At 47.2% G+C, this 21232-nt stretch overlaps 1 protein-coding gene across 4 annotated transcripts in view; it reads right to left on the reverse strand.

Annotated features, from left to right (window-relative positions):
• The window catches only part of IKZF3 (IKAROS family zinc finger 3), a 30980-nt gene that overhangs the window by 1854 nt on the left and 7894 nt on the right, over positions 1-21232 (reverse strand). For 2 of the 4 annotated variants that reach the window (XM_027907842.1, XM_027907841.1), the window contains 5 exons: positions 20881-20988; positions 9969-10229; positions 9118-9285; positions 7494-7610; positions 2763-2879 (listed from right to left, as the gene is read on the reverse strand). In XM_027907842.1, coding sequence (XP_027763643.1) covers positions 2763-2879; positions 7494-7610; positions 9118-9285; positions 9969-10229; positions 20881-20988 — 771 coding nt within the window. Of the gene's footprint in view, positions 1-2762; positions 2880-7493; positions 7611-9117; positions 9286-9968; positions 10230-10551; positions 10598-20880; positions 20991-21232 lie in introns of those variants that run through there. The other 2 variants (XM_027907845.1, XM_027907844.1) reach the window with 2 other exon arrangements.

Below are 21232 nucleotides of genomic sequence, written 5' to 3' on the forward strand. Positions count from 1 at the left end.
AAAAAAAAAAAAAAAAAAAAAAAAAAAAAAAAAAAAAAAAAAAAAACAAAAAAAACCCAACACACAATACCAAAGAAAGGAGCAGATGAAAGGTTTTGTGTGCAAGTGACTCGCAAACATCGGATCCACGAATCTCTCAGTTACGGTAACTCGAGTGGTGCAGATGTTTATCAGTCACCTGTCAACACCATGACTCAATGTGTATGAAACTCGTGGGGTTTCACTGCAGGGGCAGAAAACCAGGAGCTCACGTTTCTCTTTTCAAACACTCCAGAAAGGTTAGTGAACCACAAGAGTGTTAACTGCTCCCAGCCCTCGGCACCGCCGCTCGCCGTCCAGCTCCACGTGCGAGGAAACGAAGCGCTGCAGAGCGTTGGGGTGACTCATAAAACACAGCTCCAGGCACGTGAAAGGTGGGAATAAATTTGAAATTTAAAAATTTAAAAAAAAAAAAAAAAAAGCAAAAATTAACAGGAATTCCCCTAAACGTTTTGGGATTAAGTAAGGTAAGACCAAAAGGTAAATGCGCAAAAACACGACGTGTGATCACAGAATCTTGGAGTATTCTGAGTTGGAAGGGATTTACAAGGATCACTGAGCCCAGCTCCTGAATGATCATTAGGCTCTCACAGTGCTCAGTGATTCCACTGCCCTGGTGGATTTTAAGGTCCCCCCAGGACACCCCTCCCCCAGGAGAAGGTTCTGAAGAGGGGCCTGGTGGGGAGGTGAAGGGTCAAGTACAGGCTCTGCTGGTCCCTGTCCTTGTGTGGGACTTGTGCTGGTGCAGCCGAGGCAGCTACCGGGGATGGAGATGTGAAAAATAAAGTGGGCAAGATTCCTGGGGCTTGTCTGAATCTCTGCAGAGCCCTCTGGCAATAATAAAGGGTTTTCTTCTTCCCATCAATGGACTTCATTCAGAGCAAGGGGCCAAACAAAGATGCCTTGTTACTACACTATCCCTGTCCCTGCTTCCTGACAAAATGAAACATCAGCACTCATTCCCAGATTTCCCAAGGAATTCCCTGGCAGATCCGGGCTCTGACAAGGACAGGTCAGAGAGGCACAGGAGTCAGGCCAAGGTCGGACAGCCTGCTCCTTAAACATCCTTCCCAGGGATAAAAGGGACAAGGGGGGAATTTTTTTCACATGCTGCTCAACAAGCACAAGCACAGAAGGTCTAGAAAAACAGCAAGTTTCAGAAATGGGTTGTTTTGTGCCTTCAGGTGAACTGTGATGGGTTCTGCAGCTTGTCCACAAAATCAGCTGAGTGTGCAGTGCCAGTTGGTGCCACCCAGTACCAGCACCAAATCCCACAGGGTCTGTGCCACACAGGAACTCACAGGCTGGCACAGCAAACCCAAACCCAAACCCCACTAGTTCTGAACTTGAAGGGGTGCATCCTGCTGCAGGTGTGTTTGATAAAATACCTACAGATCAAATTGGTGCCAACTGTACACCAAGAGAGATGAAAAAAAAAGCTTTAAAAATATACAAAAATAAAAGGAAGCTAAAGAATTACAAAGCCATTTGCATCAGCATTGCTGTTTGAATCACAGCACGGTGTGTAAGGGCCGAGCCCCACAGTCCCAGTTTCAGTTCTGAGCACCAAAGGCACTCGGATGGTGTGGCTGTGCAACAAGGTGACCTTCAGAAAGCCACACTGAGATGAAATAAATAAATAAAAGAGTTCACCTCTTGCAGATGAAAGCCCAGTGCAACCCCACAAACCCACTAAGAGCTACCTTCAAAAAATGAAGTTGTTTTCCTGCGTGGATGGACCCGGGAGCAGACACACCTTTCCCTGGGGTGGGCCCAGGAGGACACCTTTGCCTGGCTTTGGACCTGGTGCAGGATGGGTGCTCTGAACACCCCCCTGCCAGGTGGGTCTGGCTGCAGCAGCCCAGGGAGTCCCCCCCGCCAGCACTCCCACCCAGGGGAACACCACCGAAGGTGAACCTTAGATTAAGCCAAAAAAGCAGCACTCGACACCGCAACCAACCACACAAACAGCACAAATAAGGCTTCAGCAGCAGCAGTGTTGTGTTCTACAGCTGCTGACTAAGGGCTTTCCCCAGGACACAGACTGGTGTTTTATCCTCCTTTAAAGGTGGGTTGATGAAATCAGACCGGCCAAGAGGATCCGGCTGGGACACAGAACCTGCCCGACGAGTATTTCGGATCCCCGACATGCAAAGTTCTGATCACGGACAATTAAATGCAAAGAAAAGGCTATGGAAACATCTGGTTGCTTAAATTCCCACAAGAAAGGATCTGATATTTTTTTTAATCATAGTCAAATTTAGGAGGATGACTAACAGAAATCCAATACTTTTCTGTCTTTAGGCCTTATTGCACACAGGAGTCCTGCAGGAAGCTCCGGCTCCTGCTGGGAAAACATTAACCTTCCTGTTCTTTGCCTGTTCTAGATCCTAGCAGAGAACATTTCAAGTGCACAGGTACAGAAACAGCACGTGAAAGACCATAAAATACATTTATAAACCACCAGCACAAATAAACACAAAGCACAGCAGCAGCTTCCACCCAGTTTTAAGCAGCCAACAGAGCAAATTCCTAATGTTTTAATCAACCCCCTACACCACATCACTAAAAACCCCACCAGGACAATCCAAGTTAACTTCATTTTTTTGCACTTAGATGCCAAGGCTGAGCAGGGTGTTTAAAAGAAGCAGAGACGTTGTCCCCGGGGTTACCCACCCGCACATATAGAGCTGCTGCGGATGAAAAGGGGGTTTTGTTCTTACCAATAAATTTCTGAGGCATTGAGCTTTTCCTCTTTGCCACGTTGCTCGCTAGCCTGTCCAGCACAAGGGCTCTTTCACTCCCCATCTCTGCCTTGATGTGCCTCGCCTCCACGCTGGCTACGTTGGAAAATGAGCAAGGGAAGGGGGGGGGAAAAAAAAAAAAAAGAAACAGAAAGAAAATAAAAAGTAAGTAAAAAAAAAAATAAAATAAAGGAAGAGCTGACTGGTTTAATCTCCGATTTGCCACAGTGATTGGAGGAAACAGTTTTGGAGATCTGATGCAAAGCTGGTTTTTTTTGCTTTTTCTGTCATTCTTGCTCTTGGGGCACCAGTTGTGGTCAGTGGGAGCCGGCCCAGCCCCGAGCTCGCTCAGGGAGCACAGACCATGCAAACCAGCATGGGCGACAGCGAGAGGAAGTGAATGAAGGGGCTGGAAGGTTGGTTAAATTGCAGATGGAGACACAAGCTCTGCAAGCCTTTCTTTTTTATTCTGAGTAAGGTTGGGTGACACCTGCACACTCACACAGTGCTCCAGGCTCAGGAGAAGACACTCAGGCCCCTTGCTGCACTTTTCAGATATCAGTCATAGTTGTCATAACGAATCACTAAGAAACTCGTATGAAATATATTAACGTTCCATTAAAATCAAAACAATAGAACCTTTCAAAATTCACTTCTAACTCCTTTTTTTCCCAGGTTTTACTGTCACTTCATTTTTCTCCCTAAATGCTACAGCTAAAAGTAACTGTCAGTGTTTTCTCTATGGTGTTTTAAAGCTCACTAACCTCCAGAATGTCGAATTTTAGGAAAAATGTCTGTGCCCTGCCATCATCCCCCTGGGACTGGGCCACTTTAAGGCTCTTCCCGTTTTCCAGAGCTCTTCCCATCCGTGCTGAGCAGTGCCCAGCACTGCACAGGGGCTGTGCTTGCTCTCAGCTCCTGGAGGCTGCACAGGCCTTGAGCTGGAGAGCTGCCACCTCATTTCACTACTACCACACTAATACTGATCGTAACTGCTGCGGCTTCCCCCCAGCCCTGCTCACACCTCAGCAACACAGCTCTGCACTGGGACTTTTATATTAAAACTGCATTATATTAAAGTGTAAACTCGTTGCTGAGAGTTCCAGGGTCGGGGGTCACCGTGGTGACAGCTGGACACGTCTTAGGAAAATGCCCGTGTCTGTAGGGGTTGGGATCTACAAAAGGAGGACAAGGAGGGGTGATTTACTTTCCCAGTGTAGTACAAAAGGTTGGAAGAGTCCTTAAAGGGACCTTAAAGCCCTTCCAGTCCCACCCCCTGCCATGGGTAGGGACATCTTTTGCTATCCCAGGTTGCTCCAACCTGGCCTTGGACACTTCCAGGGATGGGGCAGCCACAGCTTCTCTGGGGGCAACCTGTGCCAGGGCCTCACCCCCCTCACAGCCAAGAATTTCTCCGCAGTGTCCCATCTATCCTTGCCCTCTGCCAGTGTGAAACCATTCCCCCTTGTCCTGTCACTCTCTACCTACATAAAAAGTCCCTCTCCCTCCTTTTCATCAGCACCTTAAGGCACTGGAAGGCCACGATGAGGCCTCCCTGAATAAATGAAGCATAACCTAGGTCAGAGAGAAGCACTGCCAGAGGAAGGTGACAGGAATGCTTTGGTTTCACTTCTGTCCTGCTAAAGGCAGATTTATTAATTATTAGACTTAAATTGCTTTGCCAAATACAGCAAGCGCTGAAAGTGCAGCTTCATCCTTCCCAGCTCTGAGCAGCCTTTCCCTGTTTGTCGGTGCCGCTCCTGCTATCGCACGAGTTTCAGTCAACACAAACCATGACTCACCAAACCTCAGCCAGAACTATTTGTTCGTGTTTGTTCAGCACTTTGAAAATGTGAAGTGTATCAGAGGTACAAACACCAGCTACGAATCTGAGTCAGGAATGATGGGATACCAGGGCCCAGCTCGGCTCTGCCACACTCCTGTAACCCCCATGCAGGGCATGAAGTGCCTGAAAGGGAATAACACTCTGCTCTGCTGGCCTGGTTTTTCTCCTAAATTACTCCAGTGTGTTTGGAGACTCACGTAAATATATTCATCCCTGCTGCCACTTTTCAGCCTGGGTGCCCCTCTCCTGCTTAGCCAGCCCTGGGGCTGAGGGTGGTCTCCCCTGCTCCCCCTGGGATGTCTCCCTGGTGCTCCCAGCCCTGCTCCAGCCTCAGTGGAGGTGTCAGGTGTGATCCTGACTCACTGCCAGAAGACAACTGCCCTGCCAATGTGAATTATCCATTGTCTTGTGATCACACAACCTCTCCAAACGCTGCTGGCCATCACAGAGTGGTTTGGATTGGGAGGGAGCTTAAAGCCCATCCAGTCCCACCCCCTTTCACTAGCACAGGATGCTCCAAGCCCCGACCAAGCTGCCTTTGGACACTTCCAGGGGTGGGATCTCCCTCTCTGTGTCCCCCCGTGGCTGCAGAGAGAGCGGTTGCTGCCCCAGCCCTGAGCACACCCCCCGTCCCCCTGCACTGAGCTGTTTCCATAGTGTGGTTTCTGCCACACCACCACCAGTGTGAGTAGAATTTTTAGAAGGTGCGGATATGGCGAGCGGAGCCCTCGAGAACAGAGCAGAGCTGAAATTAGAGGCATTGCTTCCTGTAGCATCTCTGTGTGGTCACTTGAGAATGGAGAGTGGAACAGAGCTGGGTGATTGTGCAATGACAACAATGTGAGCAGAGAGATGGTTATCAGGGACAATGCTCCAACAGTATTGTTACATAAAGCTTTCCTTTTAGAAATATTTCCACCTTTGGAACCTGGTGCTAAAAAAAGGAACTAGAATGGTTACTGTGGTCCTGACGCCTCTAAATATTCTAATTAGTTATGGATGATGCACGGAGAGCATATTTGTGGTTAAAGATGGCTCCATGTGAGAATCACAGAATGGTTTGAGTTGGAGGGAACTTTACAGATTCTGTAATTCCAAACCCCCATGGGCAAGGACACCTCCCACTAGACCAGGTTGAGAAGCTTGCAAGGATTTCAGAAAAAGCACCAGAATGGAAAGTGATGCAGAGAGGTAGGAAAAGGGTCAGAAACGGAAAGAGGATGTTTACTAAACACAAGTACAAAATGCTACGCTTAGGGAAGAAAATAAACAAAATGTACCCAATGACCTCCTGAGGGCCTTTCCAGCCTTCCCTCCCCCTGGTGCTGTCACCCAACATCCTGCTGGTACCAGGAAACTGGATGGAAATGCCCCAGGAGTTCCCATTTTTCATAAAACTTCCTCCACCCCTAAAAACACCGGGGTATTTGTAAGAGTGTGAAGGTCTCCAAGGCAGAGGGAGCAGCCACCTCATCTAACAGTGGGAATTTGCATTCCCTGTGAGCAGCCAAGGCTCCCTGCCCATGGCAGCAAGGACTGCACAGCAGGCTGGGCTGAGGAGTGAAATGTCACTGCTCTGAAACGCATCTGAACCCTGAGAACCACTGAGAGCTCTGGGAGGTCTCAGGTTTTCCATTTTCAGGGCTGGACACACCGGGTGATTGTACAGGGGAGTGTGTACTGTGACACAAACCACAGTTACAATGTGTAAAGGGTTCTCATGAAAACCAGAACTCACTGATGCGCTGATAACCAGTTACTTTTCCTAAAGCTCTAAAAAAAAGTCATGTGCTGACAAGAGAGCCTCCCAAAAACTACAAAACTCTAAAAAAACCCCTATAAAACTCTTTGCCAAGTGATGTCCTTTGGGAGGTTTCATGTGTGCCTGAAACAGCCTGCTCACTGTGCACAGGGTAAGGACTCCTGTGCTCACAGTTTTCATCACACATCGATGGCTCTTCACACTGGCTTGTGATGATTCCTGCAGAAGCTTGTCCTTACTGTTGCTGATAGAGTTATTTGGAAGAAATTCCTCCCTGTGAGGGTGGGCAGGCCCTGGCACAGGTTGCCCAGAGAAGCTGTGGCTGCCCCAGCCCTGGAAGTGTCCAAGGTCAGGTTGGACGGGGCTTGGAGCAACCTGGGGTAGTGGAAGGTGTCCCTGCCCATGGCAGGGGGTGGCACTGGATGGGTTTTAAGGTCCCTCCCACCCAAACCATCCTGTGATTCCATGACTCCACTGTTTGGAACTGCAGCACTGGGACTGAAAAAGGGAAAATAAGAAAAAACCTGTTTTGATATATTTTACCTTGACACTTTTGCAAAGGCAGCTCTATACTCAAAGCAATCCCTTACCTCTCACTCCCTCCTTAGCTGATCTGTTAAGAGATTTTTGGGATACCAACCCATTTCCATGCCTTGGATCCAGGCCACTAAAACTTCTGGATATTCTAACAGATTATGATTAATAGTTCTTATTCAAAAGAAGAGGAACCATCAAACAGATTGAGACATGAGCAACTGTTGTCAACAACTCAGCCCATTAAATGAGCCACATAATGGCATTAATGCAGGAATAATTTAACCCACTGTATCACCTACAGAATGTTGGGTACAAGGTGTTTTAGATGTTTTATTCAAAGTAACTGTGAAACAAAAAAGGGATTAAGATAAAGGCACTCTTTAACTCCCTGCCCGAGGGCTGCGGCTGAACCAGCCCCTTTACAACACTACAGCCCCTCAGGTTACTGAAAGCTGAGTGGAGGAAAAGCTGTTCTCAGGCTGTGGGTTAACAGCTCCCCAGACGCCCTTTTTGGAGCCCTGTAATGCAGCAAACCCCCAAAACCACCGTGCTGTGATGAACTCACCAGCCTCACACATGCCAGCGCTCTGCAGGTAAGTCCGGCACCGCTCCTTGTGCTCCTCCAGAGAGCTCCTCTGCTTGTAGCTCCTGCCACAGAACTCACATTTGTATGGCTTCTCCACTAGAAAAAAAAAATACATCATAAAGTAATTAAAACAGCCACAAGAGACCACTAAGACACCCTGTCCTGACATTCAGCACACAGTTACCAACAGCCTACGTTCAGCTTATGGAGAACGCTCAAAATTCCCGTTGAGTTTAATCATCACAAATTTAGGGTGACGTGAGGGTGAAACCACCAGACACACAGAGTTCCTCCTCATCCTCTAAGCTCAGCACCAGAAAGGAAGAGGTTTTTAAGTGAGAACACTGTTCCCAGAGCCCTGTGACAGCTTTCCCTAGAGTAGCTTCTGACAGTACCACTGCCAAACCAGGACTGCCACAGCCCTGAGTGCCTGACCTGGGTCCTGCCTGTACTAAATTCTTCAAGGATTTCATTAAACTGATTTCATTCCCAAAGGCATTTGTTGCAGAGAGAATGAATCCTAATTCATTTAGACTAAAGCAAATCTGTTTGAAACTCGAGATCCCCACATAGCCTGTCCCCACATAGCCTCATAGGCAAGGACTGGAAGTGCTTCCTAAATTATCTCAGTACTGGTTTGGGAACAGACATCCTCTAAAATTAGATAGTAGGAAGAATTCTTCCCTGTGAGAGTGGGGAGGCCCTGACACAGGTTGCCCAGAGCAGCTGTGGCTGCTCCATCCCTGGGAGTGTCCAAGGTTTTAGCATTGTGCTGGTGGGGGAGAGTCACCACCACTCTGCTGGTCTTGATTAAATCAGAACTCATTTATCCATGGCAGATAAGGTCGTTTTTGCCTTTGACTCTGTGAGGTTGAACTTTTTTTTCTGTGCAGTGCAGTGCAGAGATAGCATCTGTCATTCAGAACCAATGTTTTCTTCCTGGGCCCTTGTAGATCCCAGGATAGACACAAATCCAAGGGCAAGCACAACCTGGCTCCTGCAGAACTGGGGGAACTAGGGCCAATTTTGACCTGGCTTGTTATTCAGGTCCCCTCAGCTCTGTGCCTCCATTTTCCCCTCCGCAAAATGGACAGAACACCCTACCAGGCTGGACAAGAACCATCTGTGAGCATGTTAAGAGATTCAGATGAAAGGCACTAGACCACAGAGAGGCGTCAATTGGCAATGGAGTCATTCTGCCCAGGACTGTGCTCCCAGAGCTTTTCTCACAGGTCAGGATGGGACAGGAGGAAATCCCAGCAAAGTACCTCTCCCACTGCCCTGGAGTTCAGAGCTTGCTGGCAAAGCCAGCAGCACTCATCTGCAAATGATCTGGCAAGCTGGTGATGGGTCAGAGGTTGGATCTGATGACCTGGGAGGCCTTTTCCAACTGAGCTGATTCTGTGAGAATCCCGCGGAGTTGTTTGTGCCAGGAGGTCTGTGGGCTGTGACACGTGTTCCCCCCGCACTAGGAGCACCCAGAGCAGGGCCTGAGTGGGTCCCTGCTCCGTGTGGGCTCTCGAGCAGGCTGAGCAAACCTCGCCCCCCGAGTGTCCCAGTGACACACACCTGAACCACGTGAGGTGCCTGTGAAGTCACTTACCAGAATGTGTCCTTAAGTGACCCGTAAGCGCATCCCTCCTCTGGCAGGCATAACTGCACAGGTGGCACTTAAAAGGTTTTTCCCCTGTGTGTAGTTTAATGTGGCGGAGGAGGTTTCCCTTCTGAGTAAAGGAAGCTCCGCACTGATTACACTGGAATGGCCGTTCACCTTAAAATGACATACAGAAAAGGACATTTAATGGTTACGTGGGTATCAGGTTGCCCTCTGCCTTTTTTGGAAGAGGAAAGAATGAGATACTGGCTCAACTTCTCTCTACAGAAACACGCAGAGTGGGATTTCAGTGGGAGGGAGGTGCCGCTCTGGTGTCAGAGCTGCTCGTAGCATATGGAAAGCACTGCACAGTTCTGCCATGGAAAGAAGTGCTCTGGAGGAGGCTGATTCCAACAAGCCAGCAATTTTTAGAAGAAAAAGGAAAAAAAAAAAAAAAAAAGCCTTATCTTACTGCAGGTTGAAACTTAAGATGCTGGTTGGTTTGTTGCCCAGGGATAGCACAGAGAGAAGTACATCCACAGACTGGAAATGGTAGCACAAAACCCAACTAACTCGTGCTTTGTGCCTGAAATACTGACATCACATAGTGCCTTTCATCCAGAATTCTTAAAATGCCTCACAAACATGCTTTTTATTAACATTCAATCCTGGTGAGAAGAAAGGAGGGTAAAGTGAGGCACAGAACAGTGGGGAACTTGCTAGAGATCACATGTGGCCTCCAGGGCAGGACAAGGAAAGCCTGGCTTTGGGATCCTTTTTTTTTAAAATAAGTAGTCTGGATTAAAAATCATTATCCTGTCAGTGCCCAGCTCTTACAAGAACAACAGAGGGATATTTACCAGTGTGGCTACGCTTATGAACCATCAAGACATTGAGGCTAATGCAGGCTAATCCACAGATATCACAAGTCATCTTCCCACTAGCTGGCCTGACGTGGTCATAGGAACCTGAGTGTCTCTCCAGTTTAATGCTCTCATACTCGTTATATTCTCTGGGATAGGTGTAAGGCAGCTCAGATTCCTCCGGGTTCTCCATAGGCTCGGAATTTAAAGCACTCTCCTCTCTTTCACTGTATTCACCCTTCACTTTGATCACATCATCTGCAGGTAGAACAAAGCACAGGAGTGAAAAGATGCTCATCTTATGCACAAAGTACCTTAGGAAAAACAAAGAGCCAAAAATTATATCAAATGACGTTATCCATTTCCTAAAAGTGTTACTGAAACATCCAAATACGAAGAAATTAAACTGGTCATGGACACTTAGTGAGATAATCCTTAGAAACATTGACCTGCCTGCTAATTACCTGCGATGGATAATTTCTTTTTACAGGTTATGAAAGTAGGATACAGTACAAACTTCTCCTGAAATTACAGGGAACTAGTCAGGATTCAAAAGAGAACACTTGTTCACATCACTCACAATTTTAATTTCTATAGAAATCAGCATCTCAGTCTGCTCCTGTGAACTGGAAATACAGAAAGACACAAATTAAAAAAGGATAATTATATCTTGTAACTTTTATCTTCCCGTGGAATCTCTGGTGCGAGGAGCAGCCTGCAATCCCCGTTTACTGCGTGAGTAAAACCGGCAGAGGAGGGGGAAGGATTTCCTGAGGAGTGAATGTATCCCCGAAAAATCAAAAGGTTTGTCCGAAGTCGTGAGGGTGAGGCAAAGAACCCGAAGCTGAAGATCAGCATTCATGGCCCTCAAACAGATCCCTGGGCCTGTCCCCACGTGCAGAGGAATCCAGAGGCATTGCCTCAATGAGTGCAGCTCCATGACAAAGGTGGACACACAGGAAGTCGATAATGATTTACTAACAACGTGAAAATGTGAGGAAAATTGGTCACACCGTATAAACGGTTGGTGATTCCCAGCTTATGGTGCTGCATTTCCTTTCCACTGTTAACTCTCCAGCACTTCCACTAAAACCCTCAGTTATCACCAGGATGGCTTTTTGCTGCTTAAAGCTGGCTGAGGAATTTGGGGTTGCTCAGTCTGGAGAAAAAAAAGGTTGTGTGGAGACCTCACAGCACCTTCCAGTGTCTGCAGGGGCCACAAAGGAGCTGGAGAGGGACTTTGCATCAGGAACTGGGGTGACAGGACAGGGGGGAATGGCTTCACACTGGAAGACAGGAAATTTAGGTTGGATATAGGGAAGAAATTCCTCCCTGGGGGGGTGGGGAGGCCCTGGCACAGGTTGCCCAGAGAAGCTGTGGCTGTTCCATCCCTAGAAGTGTCCATGGCCAGGTTGGAAGGGGCTTGGAGCAACCTGGGCCAGTGGAAGGTGTCCCTGCCCATGGCAGGGGGTGGCACTGGATGGGTTTTAATGTCCTTCCAAGCCAAAAACCATTCCATGGTTCTCTGACAGAGAGACTATGGCTGGAACTCCAGTTCTGCTCAAGCTCCCCAGTGAAGACAAACCCCACGAGATGCACCACGTGGCTTCCTGTTTGAGAGCCTTGTTCTCTGGCCACCTGCTCCTCCCTGCAGCCCAGGGTTAGACAGTTGAATCTGGCACTGAACCACTTGTCCTTTCTCCAAAGTACAGAACACAAACTGCTGAATATGTATTAGCTCTGGTTCTGAGTAACAAACCACATCAAATGCCGAGAACAAACAATGGGTGGCAGCGAAAATGAGGTGGCGACATAAAAGCAGAGCTGAAAAAGAAAGATCTGGCAACCCCAGCTTCCATGAAATCAAAATTTTCAACTCTATTTTGGTGAGAATATTTCTCCTCTGTCCTAAATTATTCCCTAAGCCCGGCCAAACCGTCTGAGTTGAGGGGGAGGGAACAGGTGGGTGGTGATTCCTTCATCCTACACTCTGTGGTGGTGTGGGAAACTCTGAGATCCCTCTGGTGCTCTCCCTGGATGAGGATATCCACAGAAGGATGGGCTTTCCCCTCATATTGTGTGGTTTTATCCCTCTGTCCTTGACAATGCTTCGAGTTTGGTGTCCTGGTCCCTGATGAGCTCACATGGGTTTGGGTGTTTGCTCAGAGGGTCACAGAGAGCTCCAAATTCACCCAAAATGGGCTGTTTTTCTCCGTGGATTCTTCATCATCAGTTCTGCTTCACATCCCATGAATTCCTGCTTCACATCCCATGAATTCCTGCTTCCTCTGCAGGTGCCTTCAGCTGCCAACTTCACGTCTGAGGCTGCCAGGGTGATCCTGCTATCAAGATTCCTTCAAAATTAGTTCATACATCCATTTCCATCACTCCAAGGGAAAATGATTGCCAGTTGCTGACAGCAGCTTTCAGCACAATGTCTTTTCCAAGGGAAAAGAGGAAAAAAAAAAATAAATAAAAGTGCTTTTTTTGGTGGGCTGGTTGGTTGTTTTTTTCCCCTCTTGAAGGGAGGCAGTTCCAAAATAATTTGCTACATCCTGCCCAGCGCGGTAAAAGGAAGTGCCCGGTGCAGCTGCACCTTCTTGGTGCTTTCAGACACAATTTCAATTCCCGCTTTCTGCCCAACGTCTCACCTTTCACCTGCCACGTCCTGGCTGAGAGCAGCAGAAGCCACAAGGGAAGAGGCTGGTTTAAAGCAAATATATGTTAGAAGGGTTGGAATTTTTCACCTGTTACGATTTGGAGGCTGCTCTGCCTCGCTGAGAGCCACCCAGGAGACAGCTTTGGTACAAAAACAGTCTGAGGAAAAAATGGCTCAGTGCAAGTCAGGCTAAAACCAAGCAGGTGGTTGCAGAGTCTGGAAGCATCAAAGTCCTTTTTCAGGCCTCACTTTTGCTCTGTCCTGGCACGCCCAGGGCACACCGGGAGATCAGGAGATTGGCAGCGGCGTGGAAGGTTTGTATCCATCACCTCAAAATCATATCAACTCGTTTTGATGAGATCAGGGAGTTTTCAGGCTGGTCCACCTTAATCAAGAGGAAGGTGAATGTGACTTCATGTAGAAAAGGGAGATTTAACTGAGGAAAAACACAATTATCCCTAAAAGCACTAACCAAGTTCCCACAGTGGAAAAAAAAAAATAGAATGCTGTCATCTCTTCTATGAGGAAAATAAAGAGGTTGAAAGAGAAATAACCCACCCGTGGTGCCCAAGCCAGGGAACTATTTTTCTTGAGGCAGTTCATGGAGTTAATATACACCGAGAAAAAAAAAAACAAACCTGCAGCTTTTACACAACAAAGTACCGGTGTGATGCGTTAAGGCTGATGCACATGGTTTCATTTCCTGGGGAGATGATTACGAGATGAAAGACATACTCCAGAGTAATATTTTTGTTTCACCTGAAACACTGCAAAAACAATGGGTTCTGGAAAAAATCCAAAATAAAGCTGCGGTGGCAACTTCAGACTGAGTCACCACCCAAACAGGGCTTGTGTGTGCTCGGTAAAACCAGAGAATCACCCGGGGTTTGGCTTGGAAGGACATTAAAGCTCTTCCAGTCCCACCCCCTGCCATGGGCAGGGACACCTTCCACTGGCCCAGGTTGCTCCAAGCCCTGTCCAGCCTGGCCTTGGACACTTCCAGGGATGGAACAGCCACAGCTTCTCAGGGCAACCTGTGCCAGGGCCTGCCCACCCTCCCAGGGAGGAATTTTTTCCCTATATCCAACCTAAATTTCCCATCTTTCAGTATGAGGCCATTCCCCCCTGTCCTGGCACCACAGGCCCTCTCCAGCTCCCTTGTGGTCCCTCCTGACACTGGAAGGTGCTGTGAGGTCTCCACACAACCTTCTCTTCTCCAGGCTGAAAATGAAGGAATAAAAAAAAGTCAAGAGTAACAAATAATTAGAACAAGATACGGGGGTTTTCTTAATCTTAGCTGTTTTCTCTAGGAGGAGGTTTCTCCATTTAATCCAAGACTTTGCCATCAACTACAGAGAAGAGAAGGTAAGTTTTGTCCTGCTGTTAAGCAAAGTTTACCGGGAGCTTTAGGAAAAGCACGAGGAATAAAACCCAGAAGCCATTAAAGACAACGCAGGAAAGGGTGATGTAGCTCAAGTGTTTTACAAGGAGTGGGGTCATAATCGTGAAATCCTCAGCACATGCAAAAAGTCAACTGGGTAACAAAGAAACTTAATCATCTTAATGTGGCATTTTAATGATGCTGCTGATTTGCTGTGCCAATTCAGAGATAATGAGCCCCTAATGCTACAGATGTTCAGCCAGACTAAAGGAAAAGAGAGGGAAAAAAAAAAAAAGGGGGGGGGGGGGGGGAAGAAAAGCTTTTCTTGTCTGCCATTTCCTAACTATCCAATTAAACAAATTGTGAAAGCATATAAATAGTTTACCAGGTTTTGACAGCTGTTAATGGGATTCAGATGCCGGGGAACAAGAAGGGAAGTCAATACGGTGACTATCGGAGGGTTCTTGTGACTCCCTGGCTTTGACAGGTATTCACCACTGATTCATCTGCACAGAACCCCTGCAGAGCTGCTCCCCTCCCAGCAGGAGAGGTCCCTGTACCCCAACCAGCCTGAGATGGAGCAGACAAGTGGTGAGGCTGAAAGAGCCACATTGGAGGCAGAATCCCGAATGTTTGTGACAAACACCTCGGGGATGGAATCAACGCACTGAGGGGGGGAAGACACGTCAGGAATTCGAAACTCCCATTTCCTCAGTGAATAAAGAGAGCAGTACATCCCATAAAATTATAAACTGGGGGGGTGGGAGGTAATTAAAAATTCAATGCTCCTCCTAAGTTTCTTTCCTTAAACAACAAGAAGCAAACAATTACATGTATGTACTGAAAATCTGGAGACTGTAAGTAAGGGGGAATTATAAAATGTGAAGTGACACGGTGGCAACATGAGGGTTTTTTTAACTGAGGCAAAGCAGTCAGAGATAAGGCAACTTTTCTCCCTGTTTTTCTTCTCCCCCACTGCAGATATCCATCTAGGCAAGGCAAAGGAGCTCAAGCCTTTTTGGCCCACCCTGGCTTTGTTTTTTTTTTTCCTCTGACTCCAGCACTCAGCTCCCTTTTTCCCAACAGCTCTTATGAGATCATTGTTTGCCAACAAAGGAAGGAGCAATCACCTCTCAGCAGTATCAACTTCCAGCCAGACAACAACCCCAACCAGAATGTGGTGACAATAAAGGGTGTGAATGCTGGACCTGTCCCGTTCCTCGGCTCTCTTTTTGTGTCACCACAGGCCAAAGCAGCAACAAAAAAAAAATCCCAGATTTTGCATTTACGACTCGGACACACTAGCTTTGAGTTTATCTTTGTGCCTCTCAGTATTTTCTTAGTCCTGCTGTTCCACACAGCACAAAACACAAATATCTAATCTGTTTAGGTCCTGTACAAAAAGCAGAGGTGAGTGGTAATTCCTGAACACACCTGGTGGAAACCTCACTCCTAAAAACAGCAGAGAAACTTTCCTCACTCCCCTTTGTTTTGTGACTCGAAACAAAAATAGAAACAAATCAAATGGAAACGCAGCACTGAGAACTGGAGAGAAAATAAGGGGGGGGAAAAAAAAAATCAGCCAGGCGTCATTTTCCAGGCGCTCAGATGTGTATTTTCTACTTCATTAATACCAGTGTCTCTCCACCATTAAAGCACCGTGTAATTTATCTAGTTGTACAATTAATTGCAGAATAACCCCCACCAAACAACACACGTCGTTTCCAAGCTCGTCTGAGGCAGGAAACTCGAATTATGTAACAGATTCTCACAGCCTCTTATTTAATACAAGGATTTTTCTCATCAGGATGAATATTCCTGTGTAAATCTATAGTTTCACACCCTTCTATTACTGATATCTGCCTCTTAAGACTCTAGTGGGTTTTAGGGTTTTCATCCTAAAGGTTTCCAAAATACGTCACAGTCGTATTAACAAAGATAGGGAAAAAGGAGAAATGTTGCCCCAAGCTGAGCATTCCCAAAGATGAAGCCGAACAAGACAAACTGCACAGCCACTAGGCCGTGGTTTAGGGAAGGAAAGGGAATTTAACTGCTTTTAAATGCATTTACCTGGCACTACAAACAGAATTTGGGGGAGCAGAGTGGGATTCCCTGGGACAATGGGACTAGAAAACTCACCGTTAGTGCTGTGCTGAAACTACCAGGGCACCTTTTTTTTTTCCTCTTTAAATTTTCGAAGTGTGCCAAATCTGCTGGTTTTCCTCAATTTTCTACGCTCCCAGTGCTGGATGGCACAGAGGGAATGTCACCCCACATCCCCAGGTGAAATCTGTTTGATTTATGACACCTGTTCCCATTATCCTTTCAGATATGAACACCTCCAAAGCTCTCCCTCTTAAAAAAAGAAACAGCACAGAAAGAGACAAAACTGCGTGAGCTCTTCCCTTCCCTCGCCCGTTCAGATAAGATCACCCGGAGAAAACAAGCGCTAAAATTACAATTCCTGAAGTCCAGCAGGGCTGATACAATCACAGCCGTTAAATCAGACTCCAATGAGACAGTTAATCAGAGAACATCTGGACCCAACAGTCAGACTGAGAGAGGCCACATGTTAAATTCAGATAATCGCTGGTGTTACTTATATCAAGGGAGCAATCACTAACGTGACCGCTCAGGCACGGTCGGCTCTGGTCAACTGAGCTTCAAATGAACTTCAAACCTGAGAAATTCAAAAGTGTGGTTTCGTTTAACCCCTGTGAATTCACCTCCCACAAGCCTTCCTGGCAAGGCAAGATGTTCAGGTAAGAAAAACATGGCAGGGAGAAGGAATGGAACAATATGAAAAAGAGGGAAATCTGTGATAAGGATCTAAGGAATTCTAAGGCCTGTAGGCTGAAGGCAGGAGCTTGGTTCAGATGTTCTCAAAATCCTTGGAAGTGCACTGATTTGATTCATCTACAAAAAAAATTCCAGTAGTAAATAATCGTCACTTAAATTTTAGACTAAACCTACAATCTCTCCTCCTCGAGGTCCTTGAAATTAAATACTCGTGGTTTACTTTTAGCCTTGTTTTTTAGAGAGGATGCACCCCCTCTGTGTTCCCTTGCTGACACTGATCCTACAGCTCTTCCAGCCTAAACGATCCCGGCATTCTGTGACAACAAACTCAGCGAGGATTTGGCAGCTCAGGATTGTCAAACGCTGCACCTGCAGCTCCCAGAGCCGCTCCTGGAGGTGGAGCTCCTGCACCAGGAGAGGAGCTCGGCTGGATGGCTCGGCAGGTGGGTGCAGCAGGGAAAACAGCACTGAGCAAACTCTGCACAGTGCAGGGGAAAGTCAGCAGCAAGACACGAGACCCATCAATCCCAACGCTCAGGGAATCATTTTAGCAAAGTTCTGACTCTTGGGGGTTTATTTCTGCTTCCTCATAGCTCTCCAGCGGGACAGAGTAAAACTGCGCCTTAAAATCATATTTTGTGCCAAATGAAGAGCCTGGTTTGGAGGCAAAACATGACTCACCTCCACTAGCTGATTTCCTTTCCACTGACCTGTATTTCTCAAAAAGGATCATTTTCTATAACAACATGTGATTTGACTTCCCAGGGCCATTTTCTTCCTCTTCACTTATTTCCTGCTGAGGAGGTGGGGAGGGACCACACGACTCACCTACCTTGGACTAGATTTTATTTAGACGTCAAAGGAATAAACATTTCTCTCACCTGTAACTTCAGGGAATTTTTTTTGTATGAACACAAGATACACATTGTAGAACAAGTGAAGAAAAATGAAGTTATGAAAGTTATGGAAAGAAGCCCATCATCTGTGAAATAACACTGTGCATCCAATCCTCCTTCCAGCCCTTGTCCTGCCTGAGAGCTCCCACTGCTAGTCGGGATATCTCAAAAGCAAATTCTATTTTCTAATCACTATAATGGGTTAATTAGAGTAAGAAATAGCTGCACTTTCTGATTCTGTCCACGCAATGAGGGTATCCAAGTGCCTTTGCCAGCCCTGGGGGCTCAGGACAGTCCAGGCTGTGTCAATCATTTCCAGGCTGCTGTGACACCACCGCCCCCGTGGATGTCACCGAACGTGCCTGGCAGCATTCCTGCCCCTGACGGTGCAGTCGGAAGAGCTCAAACACACTCAAAAGGATCGTTTGGCGATAAGGAAAACGCACCTTTCAGCCCCGGCAGAGCCCCCAGAGCAGCGGCCTGACCCGTTCGGCACAGACTCCCTGCTGGTTTAACACCACAGAAATCCCCTCGCAGCGAACTTCTGCTGATGTTGTGAGATAACCCCGAGCCCCATGAGCGCCGGGGCTCGGGCTGGGCTTGGGAGATGTAATACTGCGATAAAAAACGGCACTTCCTTTCCAGGCAGATAAGTTGCGTGTTGCTTGCAGCACCGCCGGAGCCCGAGCGGGGCTCCTGCCACCTTCTCCCGCCTCATCCAGCCTTTCAACCGCCCCCCTTCCCACACCTCCGAGCAGCACCAATTAACATCCATAAACCGCGAACGTGCCTTTTATCTCTGCTTGGCTCGCAACCAGGAAAGCTCGCTGACATTCAGAACACCCCAAAAAAGTTGTCTGCCTCAACAGCTTGGGGGAGTTAAGCCATAATTAAACACTGGGACTCCCCGAGGAAAGAGCGCGGCCCCTTTTTTTTTTAATTTAATTTTTGAATTAAGCCGTGTCACAGCTTCGGCCACCGAAGGTAACAGTGTTGGGGGCGCATCAGGAAACAGGGGAAATCAAGTGCTTCCCCCCCCATTCTGCCTCGTTGCTCGTCTCTTTTCAGACCAGACACAGGAAGCACCATGGGAACGGTGTATTTTATGGTTGCAGGCGAGCGTACACCATGTGCACCACAGCGTGCAGCTTCCAGTCCCTTGAGGCAAGAACAGGGGGTTTTGTTTCTTCCCCCCCCCCCCCCCCCTTCTCCCCCATCAAGATTTTAATTACCATTTTACCGGAGCCTTCTGCCTAATTGTTCGCCCGATACCCAGCCATCATCATGCTGGGAGCCCTGAGAATGGGGGGTGCAATAGGACAGGGGTTTTCCTGGAATGGCTTCTCACCTGTGTCAGGTACCTCACAGGTATCTGCTGACATCATCAGCTGGAGTTTGCACGTGTTCAGAGAAGTATAAATACAGAACTGCTGAAAACATTGATTTTTCATGCTAAATGAGCACTGGAGATGTCGTTTCGGCCCTACACATTAATTTAGTGCTTTTATGAACTCTCTGTAGGTTTTTAAAATGATCCCAGCGCCACTTTCAGCATAGAAGGCTCCACCAAACCAAGTCAGACAACACCTAGACTCGAACAAGCTCCAACCTCTGCTCAAAGCCTCAGAATAAATCCCCACTACGTACTCAGTGCCACCCGAGAATAACACAAGAGTCACAAAAACGTGCAGTCCGAGAAACTGGGAGATTCCTGCGCAATGGGGATGGGAAAACCCAGACACAGCCCTGCTGGAGACAAACATGTTCCAGGCACAGCAAGGCAGTGGAAAGCAGGTTATCACAGGCCTGATCTCTCCCCATGAGTCAGTTCCCATGATGGCCTCGAGCAGATGGAACAAAGCCCGGGGGCACGGACGGTGTGGGGGTTCAGGAGGGAAGGGGGAGAGGTTTGTGTGTCCCAGGCTGTCATCAGCCAGGAGCTGGGAATCACTCACTCATTCACTCACAGGAGTGATTACTGACTATGAGAACCACAGAAAGGTGTTTTTTTTCATGATTTCTCTTTAGATTTGGTGTGTAATGAGGGAATTGGTGAGCACCTCAATGTACTAAATAGTTTTGGGTTGGTTTTTTTTTTAAACCAGACAGACTTTTCAGGTGTGGGCAGGACATAATATCCTTTTCCCAAAAGCCAGCACAGATACCAATGATATTTCTAGTCTGTGGAGAACACTATATATTTGTTTTTACCTAGGTTAGTGATCCCAAAAAGATAACCCTCCCACCAGGGCAGCACTGTCAGAATGTGGTTTCATTTATAGAAGTCAGACAGTAGTCACTCACCCACGAGGACTGCTCAGGACTAACAGAGCTGCTGCTGTTTTACAGAGGCCACAACATTAAAGCTGAGATTATTTGTGAATTTTAGTCTCCAACAGCAACCAAACAGGTGACTTTGGGAAGAAATTTAAATGCACCTACTGCTGCTTGCAGGGCCCAGAGCACCAGCATAGAGTGCTTAAATATTTAAGATTTATTGTGCTTCCGGTATCAGAATGACTGTAGAGAACAGTGTGTGAAGCACTGAAGCAAACACAATGTACATTCTATCTCGTGCCATTTTACCCTGAGATGCTGCAGGTACCTTTTTAGTGCACTTGAAGCAGCCTCCTCCCTGCAATCCTGGCTTCATTCCCTGGGAATCAAGGGATGGGGCACTGAAGGACTGGAGGTTCACACTCCCTTTATAATGAATGAGCTCTAATGGTAAGGGCGGCTGGTGGAGGGGAATGATGTTTTATTGACATTTATGGTTTCATTTAGCCCCCGTAAATTCACCTCCCCAAAGCCTTCCTGACAATGCAGGTATGACAGGACTTAACAGCATTAATAAAAAACTGCAGCCCTAAGACAGGGCTTGTCCATGCAAAGGGCTCTTAGGAATCTGTGTGTTACCACAGACCTTAAAGGCTCTCCAGATGCACTTCCCTTTTTATCTTCCCATCCATATTTCATAGATCCTGTAAAACTGACCCTGGTAAAATGCACGGGAGGTTCCCTGATGGAGAACAGTTGCTCCTCCTCAGAGCATGTTGAAATGCTCCAAACCAGTTGTGTTGTTATTCCTTTTGCAGACATGATCTCACAGCATAATCAGATGGATAGAAAGGCAACACATAACTATTATTTTCCAGAATTCCAACTCCACTTTACCTCCTGCTTCTTCGTTAGACTGATTGTGCTCCTTCATGTCTTCCACGTTATCCATGCTTTCCATTTCCTGGGATTTGTTCAGGTTACAGTCTGTCAAATCCTCTTGTTCTTGTGGAAAAAAAAAAAACAAAAAAAAACCAAACAAAACACAAACCCAACAAAACAGTAACTACTTATGCTCCAAAAATATTTCCAGGTGATTCCCTCAAAGCACCTGCACCCTCCCAGTACTGCTGGCAGTGCCCACGATGCTATTCCTATGGATGCATTAGTAGCAGTTTGGGGGGGAATGATTTTGTTCCCAAAATCCCACACAAACTCTCACCCCTTGAACTCATTTTCGGAGGGTTGA

Source organism: Empidonax traillii, unplaced genomic scaffold (genome assembly GCF_003031625.1).
Source record: "Empidonax traillii isolate 1590-97213 ecotype Southwest subspecies unplaced genomic scaffold, ASM303162v1 scaffold1553:size91737, whole genome shotgun sequence".
NCBI classification, from domain to species: domain Eukaryota; kingdom Metazoa; phylum Chordata; class Aves; order Passeriformes; family Tyrannidae; genus Empidonax; species Empidonax traillii.